This window comes from Theropithecus gelada, chromosome 14 (assembly GCF_003255815.1).
Source record: "Theropithecus gelada isolate Dixy chromosome 14, Tgel_1.0, whole genome shotgun sequence".
In the NCBI taxonomy this organism is placed as follows: Eukaryota; Metazoa; Chordata; class Mammalia; order Primates; family Cercopithecidae; genus Theropithecus; species Theropithecus gelada.
The window spans coordinates 69,985,093-70,008,843 of record NC_037682.1 but is presented as its reverse complement, the minus strand read 5'-3'; the positions used below and the strand labels follow the sequence as shown (position 1 = coordinate 70,008,843).

At 46.3% G+C, this 23,751-nt stretch overlaps 1 protein-coding gene across 2 annotated transcripts in view; it reads left to right on the top strand.

The window, feature by feature from the left end:
* Positions 1 to 20,009, top strand: part of KCTD14 (potassium channel tetramerization domain containing 14) — a 36,774-nt gene extending 16,765 nt beyond the window's left edge. The window contains exons 1-2 of one of the 2 annotated variants that reach the window (XM_025356206.1): positions 12,419 to 12,547; positions 19,100 to 20,009. In XM_025356206.1, coding sequence (XP_025211991.1) covers positions 12,458 to 12,547; positions 19,100 to 19,777 — 768 coding nt within the window. In that variant the 5' untranslated portion in view covers positions 12,419 to 12,457 and the 3' untranslated portion in view covers positions 19,778 to 20,009. Of the gene's footprint in view, positions 1 to 12,418; positions 12,548 to 19,099 lie in introns of those variants that run through there. The other variant, XM_025356207.1, reaches the window with a different exon arrangement.
* The last annotated feature ends 3,742 nt before the right edge of the window (positions 20,010 to 23,751 follow it).

Here is a 23,751-nt window from a genome sequence, read left to right as displayed (position 1 = left end):
TGGGGGTGATTTTAATCTTCCTTTAGTCTTCCTTATAGGGTTGTTGTGAAGATTAAATGAGATAATGCCTGTGAAACAAAGGTTACCTTTTATTACCATTCCCTAGCCTAGGCATCTTGACTCCGGCACCTTGCAAGAGGCATTTTTGGGGTTAAAAGGCCCATGAGCTGGTGAACTAGGGGCATGCCTGGTTTCCAGCCATGCTCTCTGTTCTTCCAGTCAAGGCTGAAACTGAGCAGGTTCTAACCTTATGCAGAAGCTCTGGCTGCCTGCTCCCCCCGGAAAGGAGCTTGCTGGGGCTGGGACCCAATCAAGTGGAGTGATTTGAAGGAAACCCAGCCATACTTCCTCCCTGTGCCTGCCTGTGCCTGGCACTGATGGTACAGGGCCTCCCAGATTCCTCCCAGAAACAGTCGGGGCATCACAGCTCCCATTTTTGAACTGAGGAATATGAGGCTCCCAGAGTTCAGGGGGCTTGCTTCTAAATAAAGAATTCCCTGGGTGGGGTGGGGAACTTCCCAAAGGGAACGGAGGACACATTGGTTCACCATTATCTGTGATCCACCATTACCTATGGGCTCTTTAGCATATCTGTCCATATCTATAGCTTCTTCTGCTTTCTTCTCAGAGCACTGCTCACACTGTGAAACCAGATATTCGTTTCTGTGGTTATTCAATTACAGCTGAGAATGGGCCCCATGAGGTCAGCTCTTGTCCCCTGGTTCACTGCTCTTTCCCCAGTGCCTGGTGCTATGATTGACGCATAGTAGGCAAATACGTGTTCTTCCTCTCTAAAAAGGGATTACAGGCTGGGTGCAGTGGCTCACGCCCATAATCCCAGCACTTTGGGAGGCCGAGGTGGGCAGATCACTAGAGATCAGGAGTTTGAGACCAGCTTGACCAACATGGTGAAACCCCATCTCTACTGAAAAAAAAAATACAAAAATTAGCCTGGCGTGATGGCTGTTGCCTGTAATCCCAGCTACTCGAGAGGCTGAGGCAGGAGAATTGCTTGAACCCTGGAGGCGAAGGTTGCAGTGAGCCAAGATCACACCACTGCACTCCAACCTGGGCAACAGAGCAAGACCCTGTCTCAAAAAAATAAAAATAAATAAATAAAAATTTTAAAAATAAACAAATAAATAAAAAGAGATTGCAGGCATGGTGGCTCATACCTGTAATCTCAGTACTTTGGGAGGCTGAGGTGGAAGGATTGCTTGAGCCCAGGGGTTTGAGACCAGCCTGGGCAACATAGTGAGACATCATCGCTACAAAAAAGTAAAAAAAAATTAGCTGAGCATTAGCTATAATCCCAGCTACTTAGGAGGCTGAGGCAGGAGGGTTGTTTGAGTCCAGGATGTCAAGTCTGCAGTGAGCTGTGTTAGTGACACTGCACTCCAGCCTAGAGTCTGGGTGACAGAGTGAGATTCTGTCTCAAAAAAAAAAAAAGCATTACTTGCTATCAGCATTATTCTGAAGTCAATGGGATAAAGCTCTCCAAAGTGCCTGGCACAGTCAGGTCAACCTGATGTAGTCCTGGACCATTCTCTACAGACTTCGATATTTCTCAAGCAGGTATGGAACAGAGGGAGGAGAAGAGGATCCTTGTGGGTTGGCAGGGGTCTCCCTCTCTGCAGACTCACAAAGGGAACCTTGTATGGGAGCGGGTGGACAGGATGCCTCGTGGCACAGCTGAGCCCCAGACTGCCAAGCCTGGGCTGGGCTAGGCTGGGCACTCTGCCACAAGCAGCCTTCTGAGGACCCTTTCATCTGAGTCCCAGCTGCCATTTGGCTGGCTGGCCTGAAGCCCAGCCGCCTGGAAGGGAGAGGGGCTGGCTGGGTTGTCTCCGGAAGAACAGAGGGGAATGAGTGAGGGGAGGGCAGAAGGAAGCAGTGCTTGCTCTTGGAGTCAGGCCAAAGGGAAACAAGATCCAATGATAGACAATAGCAAGGGGCTGTTTGAATTCTTTTGTTGCCCTAGCATCAAGCAAGACAGGATCACAGAGACCATCTCAGAAAATACACAAACCCCCACCATATTATAGGTAGAGAACGAGGCCCAGAGAGGGGCAGGGACTTGTCTAAGGCGATACTGCAAACTGGTGGCAGAGCCAAAACTAGAGCCCTGCTCTCTTCTCTCCTGGCCAGACTGACTCTGAAAGAGGTGCTTCATCTCTGGGAGCCTTGGGGTCCTCAAACAGAAAATGGAGCTGCTAATGCCTATTTTGAACTGCCAGAGTCAAATGTGCTAATGTAGCTGGAAAACTGAGTTTTTTTTCCTACTTTGCATTGATGGCAAAGAAAGAACATGCAATTGGAAAAAAAAAAAAAAAAAAAAAGCAAGCAGGTTTTATATTCCTGTCCAGGAATAGAGACAGAGAGAGCTCTTGCTCTAAAGAAATTTTCTCACTGAAGGGCCGGGCATGGTGGCTCACACCTGTAATCCCAGGACTTCGGGAGGCCGAGGCGGGTGGATCACGAGGTCAGGAGATCGAGACTATCCTGGCTAACACGGTGAAAGCCGTCTCTACTAAAAAATAGAAAAAAAAAATTAACCGGTTGTGGTGGTGGGCACCTGTGGTCCCAGCTACTTGGGAGGCTGAGGCAGGAGAAGGATGTGAACCCGGGAGGCGGAGCTGCCAGGGAGCCAAGATCTCGCCACTGTACTCCAGCCTGGGCGACAGAGCGAGACTCTGACTCAAAAAGAAAAAAAGAAAAGAAAAGAAAAGAAATTTTCTCACTGAACTGTGGAAAACTGGGGAGTTTTAAAGAGTCAGAGGTGGGGCAAAGAAGTATGTAAACACATTCAGGGAGGAACTCCAGATGCACAGGTGTACATCATAAACATGCCTTTTCATACATATGGTCAGAAAATGGTGGTGATTTTCTTCTCTGGATGGAGATTTTAGCATGATAATGATATGTTGATGATCTACAGGTAACAAGGGGTCACTGGTTCTGATTAGCACAGGGCTTATCTTCCTCTGGTAATTGGTGCAGGGTCCTGAAGCTCCTGCGGCCTCCTGGGCTATCTGGAGTTTTTGTTTGTTTGTTTGTTTGTTTGTTTTTATGAGACAGAGTCTTGCTCTGTTGCCCAGGCTGGAGTGTAGTGGTGCCATCTCGGCTCACTGTAGCCTCACACTTCTAGGTTGAAGAGATTCTCCTGCCTCAGCCTCCCAAGAAGCTGGGACCACAGGCATGAGTCACTATACTCAGCTAATTTTTGTATTTTTTATAGACACAGAGTTTCACCATATTGCCTAGGCTGGTCTCGAACTCCTGGACTCAAGAGATCCTCCCGCCCCAGCCTCCAAAGTGCTGGGATTACAGATGTCCGCCACCTTGCCCGGCTCCTGAAGTTAAGCAAGGCCACTTATAGATAGAGAGACTAGAAAACACTGGGTGCAGTTGCTCACGCCTATAACCCCAGTACTTTGGGAAGCTTTTAGTTCAAGTGACTTTAATCTTTGAGAAATAAAAACAGTTTTAATGATAATTGGTAAAATACAAATGTCTTCAAAATGTAAATATGTGATCTAAATTATGCAGGTCAGATACTAGGTTTGCTAAATGTTTTAAGATTGTAAACTGCTTCTTTAGCCTTTGAGAACTGCTTGACTTGACTGCTTTACAATTTGGTAAGGCCTGGGGACATATGGAATTAACCACACCCCTAACTTTTGGATACTACAGAGGGCCCCTGGAGCATCCAAAAAGAGAGGTAACCAGGATTATTTGACATATTTAGTTACATGCGATTGCCAAAATCAAAATAATGTTTAACCTGCTTCCAGCTATATTTTAGTGAATAATAATAATACATGTTCCAAATTGTATAGGATTTCTAAAATTCTCTCTGAGTATGTGCTATCAATCATAATTAAGGTTATTATGTTGTGTTGTGTTTTTTTTTTTTCTTCAAGACAGAATTTTGCTCTTGTTGCCCAGGCTGGAGTGCAATGGCGTGATCTTGGCTCACCACAACTTCCATCTCCCGGGTTCAAGTGATTCTCCTGCCTCAGCCTCCCAAGTAGCTGGGATTACAGGTATCCGCCACCACACCCAGCTAATTTTGTATTTTAAGTAGAGATGGGGTTTCTCTATGTTGGTCAGGCTAGTCTGGAACTCCCGACCTCAGGTGATCGCCTGCCTCTGCCTCCCAAAGTGCTGGGATTACAGGCATGAACCACCACACCCCGCCTATGTTAAGTTACTGTAGGCCATGGAAATAACCAAATTTCTTTTTCAATCATGTTTTTTACTATAACTACCCTGGATATTTTGCCATTCACAGACAATTGTTGTCTTGCTTTGATTCTTTTCAAAAGATGGTTTATAATCAGCTATAGAACTTTGATAGGTGCTCTTAAATGCAGGTTTCTGATATCTTTGGAGATGTGACATTGGAATAAAGGAAAAATGTACAGGACTCATGAAGAGCTGAAATGTTAGTGAATATCAAGCAGAACAACTGTTAACAGAATGAACTGAAGTAATAGAAAACTGAAGTAATCTTTTAAACTTTTTGCTTAAAACATTGCTGGTCCTTGTTTTGTTTTTCAGAGTCAAGGAAACTTATTTTGAGCTATTTACAACCTTTAAAAATTGAGTAAGGTATACTCCTATGAACAAACTTAGGAACATATTTGTCTCTCTCTGCCTGGTTTCTCTAGAATTTGGAAACTATTTGTGAATATTCTTAACTTATGGCAATGTGGTTGTTTGCATCAGTCCAATAAGAATGCATTTTCTTTTGCAACAGGACACATTGGAGAAACTGATTGATATACCAAGACTTTGACTGGAAGGGTGTGCTTCACTTTGAGGAATCAAGCTCGACTTGCAGAGCCAATAAAAGCCCCTTGGGAAAACTGGCCTCATACCTTGTCTACACAGTTCCCATACAGGGTTTCTAACCTGTGGTGAGTAAAGAATGTCACTTTCTTTTTTTTTTTTTTTTTTTTTTTTTTTTGAGACGAGATCTCACTTTGTCTCCCAGGCTAGAGTGCAGTGGCACAGTCTTGGCTCACTGCAACCTCTGTCTCCTGGATTCAAGCAATTATCTGCCTCAACCTCCCAAGTAGCTGAGTTTACAGGCACTCGCCACCATGCCCGGCTAATTTTTTGTATTTTTAGTAGAGACGGGGTTTCACCATCTTGGCTAAGCTGGTCTTGAACTCCTGACCTTGTGATCCACCTGCCTTGGCCTCCCAAAGTGCTGGGATTACAGGCATGAGCCACCGCACCCGGCCCAAAAATGTCACTTTCTAACACAACCAAGAGCCCCACGTTCTTTGGACCTCAAGAAGGGAGGAATTTACCCAACTCATAGGTATTTGAGGGTACAAACCCATGGCTGGGCTCAGCTTTAAAAAGTCTTGTCTGAGATTCCTTGTGGAACTGAGTTCCATCAAAACCTATCTAAAAACACTAGTAAAAATAATTATTCTGGCTGAACTTTATGCAAATAATCAGGCCAACCATAAGACTAAAGTTTATTTTGCAAAAAACTCAGTCCTATCATGATCTGTTTTTGACAAAAGTGAGAACTGGAGAGAGAAAAATTAAGTTTCAAAACTTATCATACACTTGACATTACATTCTAGTTTCATTAATTGTTTTTAAGTTTTTGCCTACATTTAAAATTAACCCTGCGTATTCCTGTGAACCAACCAGTGACTTCTGGGTAAAAACAGAAAATCTGGATCAATATACTAGTTCTGGGGAATTACCCTGCAAATACTGTCAGGTGATAAGAGTAAATAGGGTGCCCATAACTGGGAGGTTTCTTTGTTTGGTAAAATAAGACCAAGGGAGCTAACCAAAGCCAAGCCCCATGCACCCAAATCTTAGCAGGCATAACTATAGTCACTAGTTTTCTCGGCGTGTCAGCAACTTCAGGATTTCTAAGCTGTCCTTACCCCTTGTTTCGTTTTTATACATGTCTCTTTTTTTTTTTTGAAACAGAGTCTTGCTCTGTTGCTCAAGCTGGAGTGCAGTGGCGTGATCTTGGCTCACTGCAACCTCTGCCTCCCAGGTTCAAGCGATTCTCACGCCTAAGCCTCCCCAGTAGCTAGGATTACAAGTGTGCACCACCATGCCCAACTAATTTTTGTTTTTTTAGTAGAGATGGGTTTTCACCATGTTGGTCAGGCTGGTCTCAAACTCCTGATCTGAAGTGATCTGCCCACCTTGGCCTCCCAAAGTGCTGGGATTATAGGTGTGAGCCACTGCGTCTGACCTCATTTTTATGAATGTCTTTTAATAACCCGGTTTGTCTCTTCTCACCTCCCAGGATCAAGTGATCCTTCTACCTTACCCTCCCGAGTAGCTGGGACTACACACGTGTGCCACCATACCCAGTTAATTTTTATATTTTCTGTAGAGATGGGTTTTGCCATGTTTCCCAGGCTGGTCTCAAACTCCTGGGCTCAACTGATCTGTCGACCTCAGTCTTTCAAAGTGCTGCGATCACAGGTGTGAGTCACCACGCCTGGCTCCATGTTACAATATGCTTGTCATGTCCCCTTAGGATGCTGTATATATGTATATATATATATATATATATATATATATATATTTTTTTTTTTTTTTTTTGAGATGGACACTCGCTCTATTGCCAAAGCTGGAATGCAGTGGTGTGATCTGGGCTCACCGCAACCTCCGCCTCCTGGGTTCAAGCAATTCTCCTGCCTCAGCCTCCCGAGTAGCTGGGACTATAGGCACACGCCACCTTGTCCAGCTAATTTTGTATTTTTGGTAGATACAGGGTTTCACTATGTTGGCCAAGCTGGTCTCGAACTCTTGACCTCATGATACACCCACCTCAGCCTCCCAAAGTGCTGAGATTACAGGCATGAGCCACTGTGCCTGGCCCCTTAGGATGCTCTTGACTGTGACAGTTTCTCAGATTTTTCCTCTTTTGGGTGACCTTGATAGTTTTGAGGAGTACTGGTCAGTCATATTATAGGATGTTCCTCTATTGAAATTTCTCTGATGTTTTTCTCAAGATTGAACTGAGGTTATGAGTTTTGGGGAGGAAGATCATTTTCCTCACATCACATCAAGGGTATATACTCAGTACTATAAACAAAAAATAAAATTCTTAGCCCCCCAACCATCTGAAAGGACCCCTCTTCCCCGCCAAAGGCATTCCAAAGTTAACCTGAAAAACTAGTTCAGGCCATGACTGGAAGGGGGTCAGACATGCCTCATTATGCCCTTCCCCCTTTTGGAATTCGGCACAGCTGACCAGTATCACCATCAAAACAGAGACCTTAAGTCTGTCAGTCTGTCAGTCATGCACAAAGTCTGTCAGCCTTTAAGTCTGATAAGAAATATTTGCAATCTATTCTCTCTGAAGCCTGCTACCTGGAGGCTTCATCTGTATGATAAAACCTTGGTCAGGCAGGGCGCAGTGGCTCAAGCCTGTAATCCCAGCACTTTGGGAGGCCGAGACTGGCGGATCACGAGGTCAGGAGATCGAGACCATCCTGGCTAACACGATGAAACCCCGTCTCTACTAAAAAATACAAAAAACTAGCCGGGCGACATGGTGGGCGCCTATAGTCCCAGCTACTTGGGAGGCTGAGGCAGGAGAATGGCGTGAACCTGGGAGGTGGAGCTTGCAGTGAGCTGAGATCCGGCCACTGCACTCCAGCCTGGGCGACAGAGCAAGACTCTGTCTCAAAAAAAAAAAAAAAAAACCTTGGTCTACACCACCCTTTATAGTAACGCAGGCATCCCTTTCTATTGATCTCAGGTCTTTAGATAATAACCCACTGACAAGCAGAAAATCCTTGCTTTTTAATTTTCATCTTTTAAAAATAGAGACGGGGTCTGGCTGGGCGTGGTGGCTCACGCCTGTAATCCTAGCACCTTGGGAGGCCAAGGCAGGCAGATCATGAGGTCAGGAGATCGAGACCATCCTGGTCAATATGGTGAAACCCCATTTCTACTAAAAATACAAACATGAGCTGGTTGTGGTGGTACATGCCTGTAATCCCAGCTACTCGGGAGGCTGAGGCAGGAGAATTGCTTGAACCTGGGAGGTGGAGATGGCAGTGAGCCAAGATTGCACCACAGTACTTCAGCCTGGTGACGGAGCCAGATTCCGCCTCAAAAAAAATCCAAAAAGATACCAGGTCTTGCTATGCTGCCCAGGTTGGTCCCCAACTCCTGGGCTCAAGCTATATGTCTACCTTAGCTTCCCAAAGTGCTGTGATTATATGCATGAGTTTCCACACCTGCCCACCAATCAGAAAATCATTGAATCTTCTTATGACCTGGAAGCCCCACATCCCCTTCCAGCTGTCCAGTCTTTTCGGACCTAACCAATGCACATCATACATGTATTAATTGGTATCTTCATTTTTATTACATGTTAATTAATTATCTTTTTTTTTTTTGAGACAGAATCTCGCTCTGTTGCCCAGGCTAGAGTGCAGTGGTATAATCTCGGCTCACTGCAACCTCCACCTCCCAGGATCAAGCAATTCTCCTGCCTCAGCCTCCTGAGTAGCTGGGACTACAGGCACATGCCACCACGCCAGCTAATTTTTTGTCCTATTAGTAGAGTTGGGGTTTGACCATGTTGGCCAGGTTAGTGCCGAACTCCTGACCTCAAATGATCTGCCCACATTGGCCTCTCAAAGTGCTGGGATTACAGGTGTGAGCCACTACACCTGGCCTTATTTATTTATTTATAATCTCTAGTCCGACAGAGATACCTCCAAGGCTCAAGAGATCCTCTTACCTCAGCCTCCCAAGCAGCTGAGACTACAGGCACATGCCACCGTGCCTGACTAAGTTTTGTACTTTTTGTAGACATAGGGTGTCACCATGTTGCCCAGGCTGGACTTGAACTCCTGGGGTCAAGTGATCCTCCCATCTTGGCCTCCCGGATCCTCTCCCTTGGGATTACAGACTGAGCCATTGATGCCTAGCCAATTGATGTGTTTTCTTTTTTCTTTCTTTTTTATTTTTTTATTTTGGGGTGGAGTCTTACTCTGTCTCCCAGGCTGGAGTGCAATGGTGCGATCTCAGCTCACTGCAACATCTGCCTCCCAGGTTCAAGTGATTTTCCTGCCTCAGCCTCCTGAGTAGCTGGGGTTACAGGCACACACCACCATGCCTGGCTAATTTTTACATTTTTAGTAGAGATGGGGTTTCACCATGTTGGCCAGGCTGGTCTCAAATTCCTGACTTCAAATGATCCACCTGCCTTGGCCTCCCAAAGTGGTGAGATTACAGGCGTGAGCCACCATGCACGGCCCTAATGTCTTATGTCTGCTTGAATACATAAAACCAAGTTGTAGCCTGACCACCTTGGGTACATGACCTGAGGACATCCTGAGGTTGTATTGTGGGCATGTTCTTAACCTTGGCAAAATAAACTTCTAAATTGGTTGAGACTTGTCTCAGATACTTTTTGGTTTACAGCAAGCACGAACTGTCGTCATGATCAATAACTGTTGGCACTGACTTTGGTCACCTGGCTAGAGTAGTATTGATCAGTTTCCCCAATGTAAAGTTTCTTCTCTTTTTCCTCCTTCCCATATTGTACTCGTTGGAAGAAGTCACAATGCATAACCCACACTTAAGGAGTGGGAAATTATGCTCCCTCTCCTTTAGAGTTATATTTTAACTCTAGGAAAACAACCCCACAAAACAGATACCTAACTCTTTTCACCATTGGGCATGCTTTGTACTCCAAGCAGCTGCCTTGGGCTGGCTAAATAGTCTACACTGGCCACTGTTAAAGTAAATTAAAATGGAGATCAGGCCTGAAGAATCCCTGGCCAGACAATGCTAGTTAGGCCTTATAAAGGAACTCAGACTTGCTTGATTTGCAAACATAAGCAAAACTTAACTTGGGTCATTGTGATGGTTAATACTGAGTGTCAACTTGATTGGATTGAAGGACACAAAGTATTGATCCTGGGTGTGTCTGTGAGGGTGTTCCCAAAGGAGATTAACATTTGAGTCAGAGGGCTGGGAAAGGCCGACCCACCCTTAATCTGGGTGGGCACAATCTAATCAGCTGCCAGTGTGGCTAGAATATAAACAGGCAGAAAAATGTGAAAAGAGAGACTGGCCTAGCCTCCCAGCCTACATCTTTCTCCCATGCTGGATGCTTCCTTCCCTCGAACATCAGACTCCAAGTTCTTCACTTTTGGAATTCGGACTGGCTCTCCCTGCTTCTTAGCCTGCCAATGGCCTGTTGTGGGACCTTGGGTTCATGTGAGTTAATACTTAATAAACTCCCCTTTATATATATACACACACACATATACATATGTATATATATATATAAAGCAGAGTTTAAAAAGTAATGGAATATATGTATACACACATATATGTATGTGTGTGTGTATGTGTATATATATATACCATTAGTTTTTTTGTTTTTTTGTTTTTTTTGAGATGGGATTACATTCTTGTTGCCCAGGCTGGAGTGCAATAGCTTGATCTGGGCTTACTGCAACCTCCACCACCTAGGTTCAAGTGATTCTTCTGCCTTAGCCTCCCAAGTAGCTGGGATTAAAGGTGCCCACCACCACGCCCAGCTAATTTTTTGTATTTTGTAGACATGGGGTTTCACCATGTTGGTCAGGCTAGTCTTGAACTCCTAACCTCAGGTGATCCACCTGCCTTGGCCTCCCAAAGTGCTGAGATTACAGGTGTGGGCCACCGTGCCCAGCCCCATTCCATTAGTTCTGTCCCTCTAAAGAACCCTGACTAATACAGTCATTTCTGGTAAATGCTAATGTTAGACAGAAACAAAACTTAACATTAGCCAATCACAAGCAACCAACTAACATATAATTAAGTAACTAGGGACTTTTCAACAAAGGAAACCAAAAAAGGTGATTTCGTAACTGTAACCAATGAAATATATATATATGTGTGTGTGTGTGTGTGTGTGTGTGTGTGTATATATATATATATATATATATATATATTTTTTTTTTTTTTTTTCCCTGAGAGGGAATCTTACTTTGTTGCCCAGGCTGGAGTTCAGTGGTGCAATCTTTGATCACTGCAAGCTCTGCCTCCCATGTTCCAGCAATTCTCCTGGTTCAGAGTCCCAAGTATCTGGGATTACAGGCACGCACCACCACACCCAGCTAATTTTTGTATTTTTAGTAGAGACGAGGTTTCACCATTTTGGTCAGGCTGGTCTCGAACTTCTGACCTCAAATGATCTGTCCGCCTTGGCCTCCCAAAGTGCTAGAATTACAGGCGTGAGCCACCGTGCCTGTCCCCAGTAAAATATCTTGTTTCCACATTCTCCCCATAAATATTTGCCTCTGATGCATTGTCATGGGAACATTCAACCTTTTTCCATCTGGTGTTCCCCAATTCAAGAATTGCCTGTTATCCAAGTACACTCTTAAAAAAGTTTTGTTGATCCTCAGATTTTACATTTTAACACCACCCTACCTCCTAGGGTGCTGGTTTTCTGATCTGTAAAATGGTGCTGACGATATTTCACTCCCTAGGACTGTAGGGAATAGAAAGTCTCTAGCTGTCAATGTCAGTCAATGTCAACTCCCTCTGCCTCCCCCATTTCACTCCTGGGAACTCTGAGGCCCAGAGAGGGGCATTAACTAGTGTCAACTTTAATAACGGGATTCAGGCAATACGTTTAAATAATTTATTTAAGCGTAAAGTTTGAGAATGGCCAAGCGGGGGACACAGGCTCCAATAAGCTGGGTTCAGTGCTCTTGAGTAGAGTGGTTTGAGGGTCATTCATTTATATAAGCAAGGTCTGGGGAATAATAAGCAATAATAATAATAAGAAGAAGCAAGGTCTGGGGAAGCTTAACAGAATTTTAACATTTTCCATATTAGTTAAGTGTATAGTTACAGCAATTTAATTGATTCTAGGCAGTGTTTCTGTTTGAGAAAGGTACGTTTAACATTCCACATTAAGATGTAATATTCAAACGGTCTTTTATCTCAGTCATGGGGTCTTTCATCTCAGGTGCCATCTGATCTAAGCCGCAAAAGAAAATATAGGAAGAGGCAAGGTGCTGTGGCTCAGGCCTGTAATCCCACCACTTTGGGAGGCTGAGGTAGGGGGATCACTTGAGCCCGGGAGGTTGAGGCTGCAGTGAGCCTGATCTGCCACTGCACTTCAGCCTGGGCGACAGAGTGAGACCCTGTCTCTGGAAAAAAAAAAAAAAAAAAAGAAAGAAAAGGAAGGAAATTAATCTATATCAAAAGGTCAGTACTTAAAGGGTCTGCTCCATTTCTCAGTCTCCAAAGTCAGCCCTCCTCAGGGTCTAACAACTTTTAAAAGCCCTAAATAGACAGACTGTTCATTTCCTTCTGCACTTGGCCAGGTCTCACTGCAAGCCACGCCTGGCCCAGCCCCGTCCCGCCTTGAGCCTCGGTGTCCCCACCTAGGGGCGGGCAGCCAGGGGCACTTCCGCTGGCCCAAGTGATCTGCATGTGGCAGGGCTGCGCAGTGGAGAGGCCAGCGGGCAGGATGACGAGTCAGACCCCTCCGCCCCAGTCCCCCCGGCCCGGGCGGCTGACGGTAAGTGCGAGGCTAGCTGAGTCCCCGCGCCTCTGCCCTCCCTTCCAGTTTCTCCCGCCTGTCCCTCGCAGCCGGCGGAGCCCCCTACTTCTGGCGCACTGTCTCCCTTCACCTCGGGCTGGTCGCTCTCTTCTGTCTTTGCTATCCCTCCTGCTCGGATGGCTCTCCTTTCGCGCCTCGGTGTCCCTTTCTGGTTTGGCTCTGTCCAGCCTCTCCTTTTTGCCCTTTTGCTTCCTCCCTCTGCATTCGGTCTTTAGTTCCACTCCCTTCTCTCTTCCCCCGGGCTTGTCCTAGTCCAGGGCTTCTCCTCTGCCCCTCCTTCTCCCCTGCTCCCCGTGGGAGAAGCCCATCCAACCAGCTTGGCCAGAGGATCTTTCCCTCACCCGCAGCCCTCTCCAACCTGCCCCTGCCCCTGCCCTCTGGCTGGGACCCGAATCCCTCTGCTTGCCTGCCTGGTCCCCGGGCTTGGGTGAGGGGAGTTGGGGAGGAGGATGGGGAAAAGGCTGGCTGCACTCTAGAAGCAGAACACTCGGGTTCTCTCCTGCACTGAGAATCATCCTGAAGACCTGGAGGAAGGGAAAGCAGATCCAGCAGCAGGTCAGCGTGGCTCTCTCTAATAGGGCCATGGTCACGTCATTGCTGTTGGCTATTGACAAAGTCACATGCCTAGTGCCAGGATCACCCTAGGTGCTCAATAAATGCCTGAATGAATTACTGGGGAAGTGTAACGCACTGTGCATGATGCCAGGTAGGGCAAGATTGGCCTTGAACAGAACACTAGATGCTCCTGTAAATCAGAGGATATTCCCCTCCCTTAGGAGCCTCACAGCCTTCTTGTTTGTTTGTTTGTTGGTTTGTTTGTGTTAAAATAGAGACAGGGTCTTGCCATGTTGGTGAGACCCAGGCTGGTCTTGAACTCCTGGTTGAAACCCCAGACTGGACTCAAACTCTTAGGCTCAGGCAATCCTCCTACCTCAGTCTCCCAAAGTGCTGGGATTACATGCGTGAAACACAGCACTTGGCCAGGAACCTCGCAATGAACAAACAGGGAATTATAAGGGAAGAACTGCCAGGCCAGTGGAAGTATAGTAGTGTAGGACTTTCTGGGACCACAATGAGACAACCCACCCCGAAGGACTCCCAGAGGAATTCATCTGAAGAATGAGTAGGGTCAGAGAAAGGAGTGTGGATGGCAAGTGAGTGAGCTTCTGGAGGTGAGGGGGCCTGGCTTGCTTGGGATTGGAGGGGTGGGGAGCAACCGTCGGTTCTGGTAGCTGATTGCGAGGGGTGAAGTAGCAGCCCAGTTGCAAAGGGCCTCTAAACCTTGTTATGGAGTCTGGAGTTTATCTGGAAGGGAATGAAAAGTTGCTCAAGTGTTTAATGCAGGGAGTGATAGGATCAGATTTGTACTTCAGAAAAGGTACTCTCAGCCAGGCGTGGTAGCTCATGCCTGTAGTCCGCGCACTTTGGGAGGCAGAGCGGGTGGATCACCTAGCTCCGGAGTTTGAGACCAGCCTGGCCAACATGGTGAAACCCTGTCTCTATAAAAAATACAGAAATTAGCTGGACATAGTGGCACACGCTTGTAGTCCCAGCCACTCTGGAGGCTGATACAGGAGAATCGCTTCAGCCTCGGAGGTGGAGGTTGCAGTGAGCCGAGGTTGTACCACTGCACTCCAGCCTGGGCAAGAGTGAGACCTTGTCTCAAAACAAAAAACAAACAAAAACAAAAAACAAAAAGGAGCTTAGGAACAGGGCTGAGGTCTTGTTTGATAAAGAAATGGAGCTGAAGATGTCAGCACAGGAAACTTTTTTTCTTTGAGACAGGGTCTCCCTCTGTCACCCAGGCTGGAGTGCAGTGGCGCAGTCTTGGCTCACTGCAACCTCTGCCTTCCGGGTTCAAGCAATTATCCTGCCTCAGCCTCCCAAGTAGCTGGGATTACAGGCATGCGCCACCAGGGCCCAGCTAATTTTTTGTATTTTTAGTAGAGATGGGGTTTTGCCATGTTGGCCATGCTGCTCTTGAACTCCTGGCCTCAAGTGATCCTCCCACCTGGGCCTCCCAAAGTGTTGGGATTATAGGCGTGAGCCACTGCACCCAGCCTATTTTTTGAAGCATCTGGAAATTAGCTTCAGAAAGGACATTGGATGTGATTGGATCTGTTAGACTTTCAGAGCTGGGGGAGCTTAGAGTTCTCTTGGTCCATTTTGCCTTCCTGTTTCACAGATAACTAAGCTTAGGCCCAGAGAAGGAAAGCAAAGGGCCCTGGGCACATATCTAAGTATTGGCAGTAGTGGGGCAGGATGTTGGGAAGGATGGGAGTGAGGCACCCATATTGTGTTGGAGTCATGCTGATACAGGTTTCATCTCAGCTCCAACTTCATCACATCCTAGCTGTGTGACTTCTCTCTGAACTTTCCTTGCCTGTAATATGGGGATATTAGGAGGGCCTGGGAGCTTTCAGCAGTGTGGGAGTAATGAGAACATATTGATCCATTCAAGGGGTAAAGTCTGCAAGTTGGCATTTAACTGGGTGCTTAACAGAGGTGACCTCAGGGTTAACCAAACAGTCCTGCCAAGGGGCCTTGAGGTTTTTGGGAGAAAGAGTCAGAGGTTCTGGGCTTATTTTTCTCAGCTCTATTGTTTGGCTGCTGTCAAGATGCATCCTCTCCTCTGCCTTCTCCCTTCCAGTAAGCAGAACTGTCCCCTGGTAGGAGATGTTGTCATGGCAATCAGATTTCTCCAGCAGTTCGGTTGCCTTTGTCTCTCTCTCTTTTTTTTTTTTTTTTGAGACAGTCTCGCTTTGTCGCTCAGGCTGGAGTGCAGTGGCCGGATCTCGGCTCACTGCAAGCTCCGCCTCCCGAGTTTACGCCATTCTCCTGCCTCAGCTTCCCTAGTAGCTGGGACTACAGGCGCCCGCCACCTCGCCCGGCTAGTTTTTTTGTATTTTTTAGTAGAGACGGGGTTTCACCGTGTTAGCCAGGATGGTCTCGATCTCCTGACATCGTGATCCGCCCATCTCGGCCTCCCAAAGTGCTGGGATTACAGGCTTGAGCCACCGCGCCCGGCCTGCCTTTGGCTCTCTTAACTCCAGTACTTTAATCTTAGAAGGAGAGCCCACAGACCAGTTGAGAATGAGGACACACCTAAATCAGACTGAGTGACATTCCTGAGCCCTGGCCCCATCCCCACTCTTGTGGTAAAATCTTCAGGTTGGAAATCCAGCCTTCCCTCTAACGCCACGCATCTATTCCGCAGCAGCAGTCGCCACATCCCTTAGGAAACCTTCTCTGACAGCCTCCGATACACATCCACAAAAAGACCTGACCCCTCCTACCTTTGAGTCTTCCCTCTCAGCACCTACGTGCTTAAGCCATCTGTTTCCCTCTCCCCTGTGAGTTCCTTGAAAGCAGGGACTGTGTCCTGTTCTGTTTGGCACAAGGTTTGCATGTAATAGGCCCAACATACATTTTGTTGAATGAATGAGTCACTAAAGGAATGAAGAGTGAAGGTATTGGAAGACTGAAGGTAATTTATGTAATGACTAAGAGCTCCAGCGTGAAGTAAAACGGACCTGAATTCAAATTTTGACATCATCACTTAATAGCCAGTCTCAGGCAACTTTCTTCATCTCTTTAAGCCTTAGTTTCTTCTTCTGTAAAATGGAGATTTAAGATGTTCTTCATGGAAGTGTTGTGAGGGCTGAATTAGGTAATCCATTTAAAGCACTACACAGAGTTACTAGACTGTCTGTTTCCATATCCCTCTTCCCACCAACCTTCCCACTAGGCATACATTTTGTTGAATGAATGAGTCACTAAGGGAATGAAGAGTGAAGGTATTGGAAGACTGAAGGTAATTCATTTATGTAATCACTAAGAGCTCAAGCTTGGAGTAAAACGGACCTGAGTTCAAATTCTGACATCATCACTTAATAACCAGTCTTAGTGCTCAGCCCAGGGTCTGGCACAGAGAGGTGGCCTCTAAAAGTGCTGTTGAACAACCAAACTTAACTTGCATTTGCACTGCACTTCACAGTTCATGATGCAGTTTTACACCCACAATATGTAGAGTTACTGGCCTTTTCATTACCAAGAATATTCCTGTTATTATTGGAGTCCCATGGGACCATATTTGGAAAAACATTCATCAAACAAATTCCATTTATGCTGGGCGCGGTGGCTTGCACCTGTAATCCCACAAGCTTGGGAGGCTCAGGCAGGAGGAAGCCTTGAAGCCAGGAGTTCAAGACCAGCCTGGGCAACACAGTAAGACCCATCTCTAAAAAAATTTTTTTTTAAGTAGCCAGATACAGTGTTGAATGTCCTGTAGTCCCATTTACGTGGGAGGCTGAGGCAGGAGGATGACCTGAGCCCAAGTTCAAGGCTGCAGTAAGTTATGATCATGCCACTGCACCCCCAGCCTCGGCAACAACAGAGCAAGATCCCATCTGTTAAAAAAAATTCAATTTTCTGGCCAGGCACTATGGCTAACGCCTGTAATCCCAACACTTTGGGAGGCCGAGGTGGGCAGATTGGGGTCAGGAGTTTGAGACCAGCCTGGCCTACATGGTGAAACCCAGTCTCTACTAAAAATTCAAAAATTAGCCTGGCTTGGTCGTGCACTGTACATCTGTAATCCCAGCTACAGGGTGGCCATCCCAGCTCCCAGGCTGAGGCACGAGAATTGCTTGAGCCTGGGAGGCTGAGGTTGTAGTGAGCCAAGATCACATCACTGTACTCTAGACTGGGTGACAGAGTGAGACTCTGTTTCAAAAAAAAAAAAAGAAAGAAAAAAAAGAAAAAATCCCATTTTTAAATCAATCAAGGTCATGCCAACTGTTAACCAGAACTTCTGATCTACGTGAAATAAGAATTTTTGTCCCCAACTCCCAGCACAGGATGTGGATACATAGTAAATACCCAAGAAATGCTTCCCAAATGAACACATGTATGGTTTCTTTCGTCTTTCTGAAATGTTGGAAGTGTCCCTCCTCCCTTACCCCTGGCTTTTATTATATCTTAGATCAGAGCTGAGCATCCCAGGTTGGGAACTCTTGACTTCGTAACAACTCCATGTCCCCATTTTACTTCCTATTTTTTTTTTTGGAGTTGGACTCTCATTCTGTCACCCAGGCTGGAGTGCAGTGGCACGATCTCGGCTCATTGTAACCTCTGCCTCCTGGGTTCAAGTGATTCTCCTGCCTCAGCCTCCCGAGCAGTTGGGACTGTAGACGTGTGCTACCATGCCCGGCTAATTACTGTATTTTTAGTAGAGATGGGGTTTCACCATGTTAGCCAGGCTGGTTTTGAACTCCTGGTCTCAAGTGATCCACTCACTTTGGTCTCCCAAAGTACCGGGATTATAGGCGTGAGGCACCATGCCTGGCCTTTACTTTAAAAAAATTTTTTTCCCTTAAACCTATTTAAAAAAAAATAGAGATGGGGTCTTGCTATGTTGCCCAGGCTGGTTTCCAACTCCTGGCCACAAGTGATCCTCCTGCCATGGCCTCCCAAAGTGTTGGGATTACAGGCATGAGCCACCATGCCCAGCCAATATCCCCATTTTATAGATGAGGAGACTGAGGCCTTAAGAGGGAAAAAGGCTTGCCAAAGGCCACAGACTTTGGAAGTATCATTGCTGAGACTTCCTTCCATGGCAGCCTCTTCCCATAACATTCTTCTGCTTTTATAAGACAGAGTCCAGAGTCTTACAATATTACAATATGTATTGACAGAGTCTTACTCTGTCACCCAGGCTGGAGGGCTGTGGGGTGATCTTGGCTCACTGCAGCCTCCGCCTCCCAGGTTCAGGTGATTCTTGTGTCTCAGCCTCCCGAGCAGCTGGGATTACAGGCACGTGCCACCACACCTGGCTAATTTTTGTATTTTTAGTAAAGACAGGGTTTCACCAAGTCGGCCAGGCTTGTCTCGAACTCCTGACCTCAGGTGATCTGCCTGCCTCAGCCTCCCAAAGTGCTGGGATTACAGGCGTGTGCTACCGTGCCTGGCCTCCTCCCATAACATTCTATGACCTAAAATTAAGATGCTTGAATGGGTATTCTTTTTTCAAACAGAAACCTTTCTTCCTCCTTAAAATGCCCACCCTCGGCCGGGCACTGTGGGAGGCTGAGGCAGGCGGATCGTGTGAGGTCAGGAGTTTGAGAACGGCCTAGCAAACATGGCAAAACCTCGTCTTTACTAAAAATACAAAAATTAGTCGGGCATGATGGCGGGCGCCTGTAGTCCCAGCTACTAGGGAGGCTGAGGCAGAAGAGTTGCTTTAATCGAGGTGGAAGTTGCAGTGAGCCGAGATTGTGCCTCTGCACTCCAGCCTGGGCGACAGAGCGAGACTCTGTCTAAAAAAAAAAAGCCACCCCCTGGAGCAACACAGCATCAATACAACCCTCTTTAGTAAGATGGGCCTTTCACTAGCCGAAGCCAAACATTATGGCTCCCCTAAGTTTTTAATCCAGTTATTCTTTGGATAAAAATAAGTCATGAGCTCAGGGGAGACGGCATGTTGGTTTACTCTGCCTCTTGTGCCCCCAGATGTCTACCGTTGTGGAGCTGAACGTGGGGGGTGAGTTCCACACGACCACCCTGGGTACCCTGAGGAAATTTCCGGGCTCAAAGTTGGCAGAGATGTTCTCTAGCTCAGCCAAGGCCTCCATGGATGCAGAGGGCCGCTTCTTCATTGACCGCCCCAGCACCTATTTCAGACCCATCCTGGACTACCTGCGCACTGGGCAAGTGCCCACACAGCACATCCCTGAAGTGTACCGTGAGGCTCAGTTCTATGAAATCAAGCCTTTAGTCAAGCTGCTGGAGGACATGCCGCAGATCTTTGGTGAGCAGGTGTCTCGGAAGCAGTTTCTCCTGCAAGTGCCGGGCTATGGCGAGAACCTGGAGCTTATGGTGCGCCTGGCGCGTGCAGAGGCCATAACAGCGCGGAAGTCCAGCGTGCTTGTGTGCCTGGTGGAAACGGAGGAGCAGGATGCATATTATTCAGAGGTCCTGTGTTTTCTGCAGGATAAGAAGATGTTCAAGTCCGTTGTCAAGTTTGGGCCCTGGAAGGCAGTCCTAGACAACAGTGACCTCATGCACTGCCTGGAGATGGACATTAAGGCCCAGGGGTACAAGGTATTCTCCAAGTTCTACCTGACGTACCCCACCAAAAGAAACGAATTCCATTTTAACATTTATTCATTCACCTTCACCTGGTGGTGATCCTCAGGAGCAGAGACCGTTACGAGTTCTGGCATGGCTTATGAAATTAAAAGTTGCCATCAATGCCATTTCCCTTTAATTTCACAAATGTCAGGCAATTTCCAGGTTTGGTCTAGAGCCTTGCCCCTAAATATTGATCTCCCATTTAAGGACTTTCCACTCTATTGCAACTGACACCACTATATTTGCCTAGCAACTTGCAGCTGCTTCCTCTTCAAAGCCTCATGTATCTTTAAGAATGTTTCAACAAGGCATTGGCAAGAGATGTGGGATGACAACAGGAACATACAAGATACTGTGAATCTAGATGTTCTGACCTAAAGATGTCTACCTAGCCCCAGCTTGTGGTCCAATCCATCTGTCTCTGGCATGTGCCCTCATGTAGCAGGTGCTTTCCTGATCCCCTTTGTGAGATGCTGTGGGTGCTAAAACCTCAGAGCTGTCCTCTTCTCTAGAGTGGAGGTTTTCAAAGTGCATCATCAGCATTACCTGTGAACTTGCTGGAAATACAAATTCTCAGACCCCACCCCAGACCTACCGAATCAGAATTTCCAGGGGTTGGCACAGCATTCTGATTTACCAAACCCTCCAAGTGATTTTGATGTATTCTAATTTTGAGACCATCTCTAGAAAAGAATTGCTACCTCTTGTATGGAGGTACAAAAGACTGACCTCTTACATCGAGGAACTTCCTTTCCCAGAGCTCCTCATGGAATCAGGCTGAAGTCAGTCTTTTTCTGAGAGCACATTCTTACTTAATTTTTTTTTTTTTTCCTGTTCTACGCTGCTTCCCTCACTCCCCTTCTCCTAAGAGCACTCCATCAATAAACCACTTGCATGAGAGTCTCAGTTTTGGTTCTGCTTCTCAGCCTAATACAGGACTCATCCTCTAAAGGAGGATACATGTCGATGTTCATTCTTCTCCAAGTCCAGGTCTGAGATAGATGACCCCCTTCCCTGTGTAGTAGCTTGATCAGCTATTGTGGGTTGTCTGGAACTTTCTTGGGACATAGGGTTTCTTTCTTGGGACCAAAGGGTTTCTTGGGATATAGGACTTCCAGTATAAAAACTTGGAAGTCTCATCGGGTGGAGCGGCTCATAGCCTATAATCCCAGCACTTTGGGAGGCTGAGGCGGGTGGAGAACTTGAGGTCAGGGGTTCAAGACCAGCCTGGCCAACATTGTGAAACCCTCATCTGTATTAGTCTGTTTTCACACTGCTGAGAAAGACATACCTGAGACTGGGCAATTTACAGAAGAAAGAGTTTTAATGGACTTACAGTTCCACATGGCTGGGGAAGCCTCACAATCATGGTGGAAATGTATATCTCACATGGCAACAGACAAGAGAGAGCAAGTGCAGGGAAATTCCCCTTTTTAAAACCATCAGCTCTCATGAGACTTACTCACTATCACGAGAACAACACAGGAAAGACCTGCCTCCATGATTCAATTATGTCCCACAAGGTCCCTCCCACAACATGTGGGAATTCAAGATGAGATCTGGGTGGGGACACAGCCAAACCATATCACTGTCTCTACTAAAAAAAAAAGTTAGCCAGTCATGGTGGCACATGCCTGTAGTCCCAGCTACTCGGAGGCTGAGGCATGAGAATCGCTTGAACCTGGGAGGCAAAGGTTGCAGTGAGCCAAGGTCTCCCCACTGCACTCCAGCCTAGGTGACACAGGGAGACCCTGTCTCAATAAATAAATAAATAAGTAAATAAATAAATAAAACCAACTTGGAAGTCCCAGGCAAGATAGAATGAGTACTGCCTACCCAATTCTCTCTCACTTTGTTTATTTTTCCTTTGGGACACCTCTTCTGTGGTGACAGATCTGGAAGTGACCTCTATTCAAGAGAGACCATGTGTACCTATAAGAGCCTGGCTTTGCCCCCTAATGGGATAACCACTGTCTCCATCCAGACCTTTCACAAACCACTGCATTTTTCCACTTATGATACCTTCCCCTCCTGCAGTGTCATGTATATTTCAATCAATGTCCAGAAGCTTTTCTTTTGGGTTAGAGTCTGACTCCTTGAGGATATTTTCAGTTTTCTGTTCCTTGCCATTTCTTCAAAAGCCTGAGCAGCTGTCTCTAATACTTAGAACTGACAGCGGTAATTCATCCCATCCCTTTGAGAGCTCCAGGTTTGGGGCTGTTGGGTTGCTCCTATGCCCAAGTATTTTAAACATATTGTCCCTTGCCCTTGAGAAAAAAGGCCTAGTCTCCATGGTATGAGAACTTTCTAGGCCAGGCATGGTGGCTCACACCTGTAATCCTAGCACTTTGGGAGGCTGAGGCAGGAGGATTGCTTGAGCCCAGGAATTCAAGACCAGCCTGGGCAACATAGTGAGACTCTGTCCCTATTTTTAAATTTTAAAATTAAAAAAATAAAAGAACTTTCTGGCTCCTCCTATTGCTAGAATCTCTCTGAGTCTCAAGTGATAATAAAAAAGTCTCTTCCAACTCTGGTAAAACCACATACCTGTTCTCCCTGAGAACTTTACCAATCCCTTTATAGTTGTCCAGGTTGTATAAGGCAGTATGAAGAGCAATGGTTCTGAACTTTGGCTGCACAGTAATTAGAATCACCTGGGATGAGTTAAAACACTCCAATATAGGGCATACCCTGACAACACCTGAAACAAATCAGAATCTCTAGAGGTGGGGCCCAGGAAAGAATATTTTTTAAAGCTCCTTCAGATGATTTCATTGTGCAGTTAAGGCTGACAACTGCTGCAGAGTCTCATTAACTTCAGGCCAATAACAGTTCCCTGGTCGACCCAAACCAGGGGTGACCACTCCTCTTCATTGGTATGGACCCCATTCTACTTACCAACTTGTTCTAATCTATGGTGCGTATCAGGGCCAGGGCTACGTTTCTCACTGGCCTCACTTCAGTCTTGCCTTGGTGCAGATATACATGATTACATGAGTTTTAATAATCTCAGATGGGGAATGTGCAGTGGCTCATGCCTATACTCCCAGCACTTTGGGAGGCCGAGGCAGGTGGATCACTTGAGGTCAGAAATTCAAGACCCACCTGGCCAACATGGTGAAACTAAATTTCTACTAAAATACTCTACTAAAAATACAAAAAAATTAGCCAGGTGTGGTGGTACACGCCTGTAATCCCAGTTACTTGGGAGGTTGAGGCAGGATAATCACTTGAACCCAGGAGACAGAGGTTGCAGTGAGCTGAGATCATCCCACTGCACTCCAGCCTGGGCCACAGAGTGACACTTTGTTTCGGAAAAAAAAAAAAAAATCTCGGATGGGACTCCAAGAGGGATTTCATCTGCTTATGAGTACAGGTGTTCATATGTTAATTCCCCAAATAACTTTTCCCAAACTTTTTATCTGGAAAGTTTTCATATATACAGAAAAGGTAAAAGAGTGGTATATTGAATTTTTTTCTTTTTTGAGACAGGGTCTCACTGTGTCACCCAGGCTGGAGTGCAATGGCACCATCTCGGCTCACTGCAACCTCCGCCTCTTGGGTTGAAGTGATTCTCCTGCCTTGGCCTCCCAGATAGGTGAAACTACAAGCGTGTGCCACCACGCCGGGCTAATTTTTTAATTTTTAGTAAAGATGGGGTTTCACCATGTAGGCCAGTCTGGTCTCGAACTCCTGACCTTAGGTGATCTGCCCACCTTGGCCTCTCAGAGTCCTACGATTACAGGCATGAGCCGCCGCACCTGGCCCATAGTAAACTTTGTACCTAGCTCCACCAGTTACTACTATTTTGACACATTTATGTGATCTGTTTCTCTATACACATGCATATATACACGTATAATCGTTTGCAGAACAATTTGAAGATAAGTTGCAGACATTAACATCCCTCCACCTAAATACTTCAGTTTACAGCTCCTAAGAATAACACATGATTATCATTATTTCTTTTTTTCCCTTTCCTTTCCTTTCCTTTCTCCTTCCTTCCTTCCTTCCTTCCTTCCTTCCTTCCT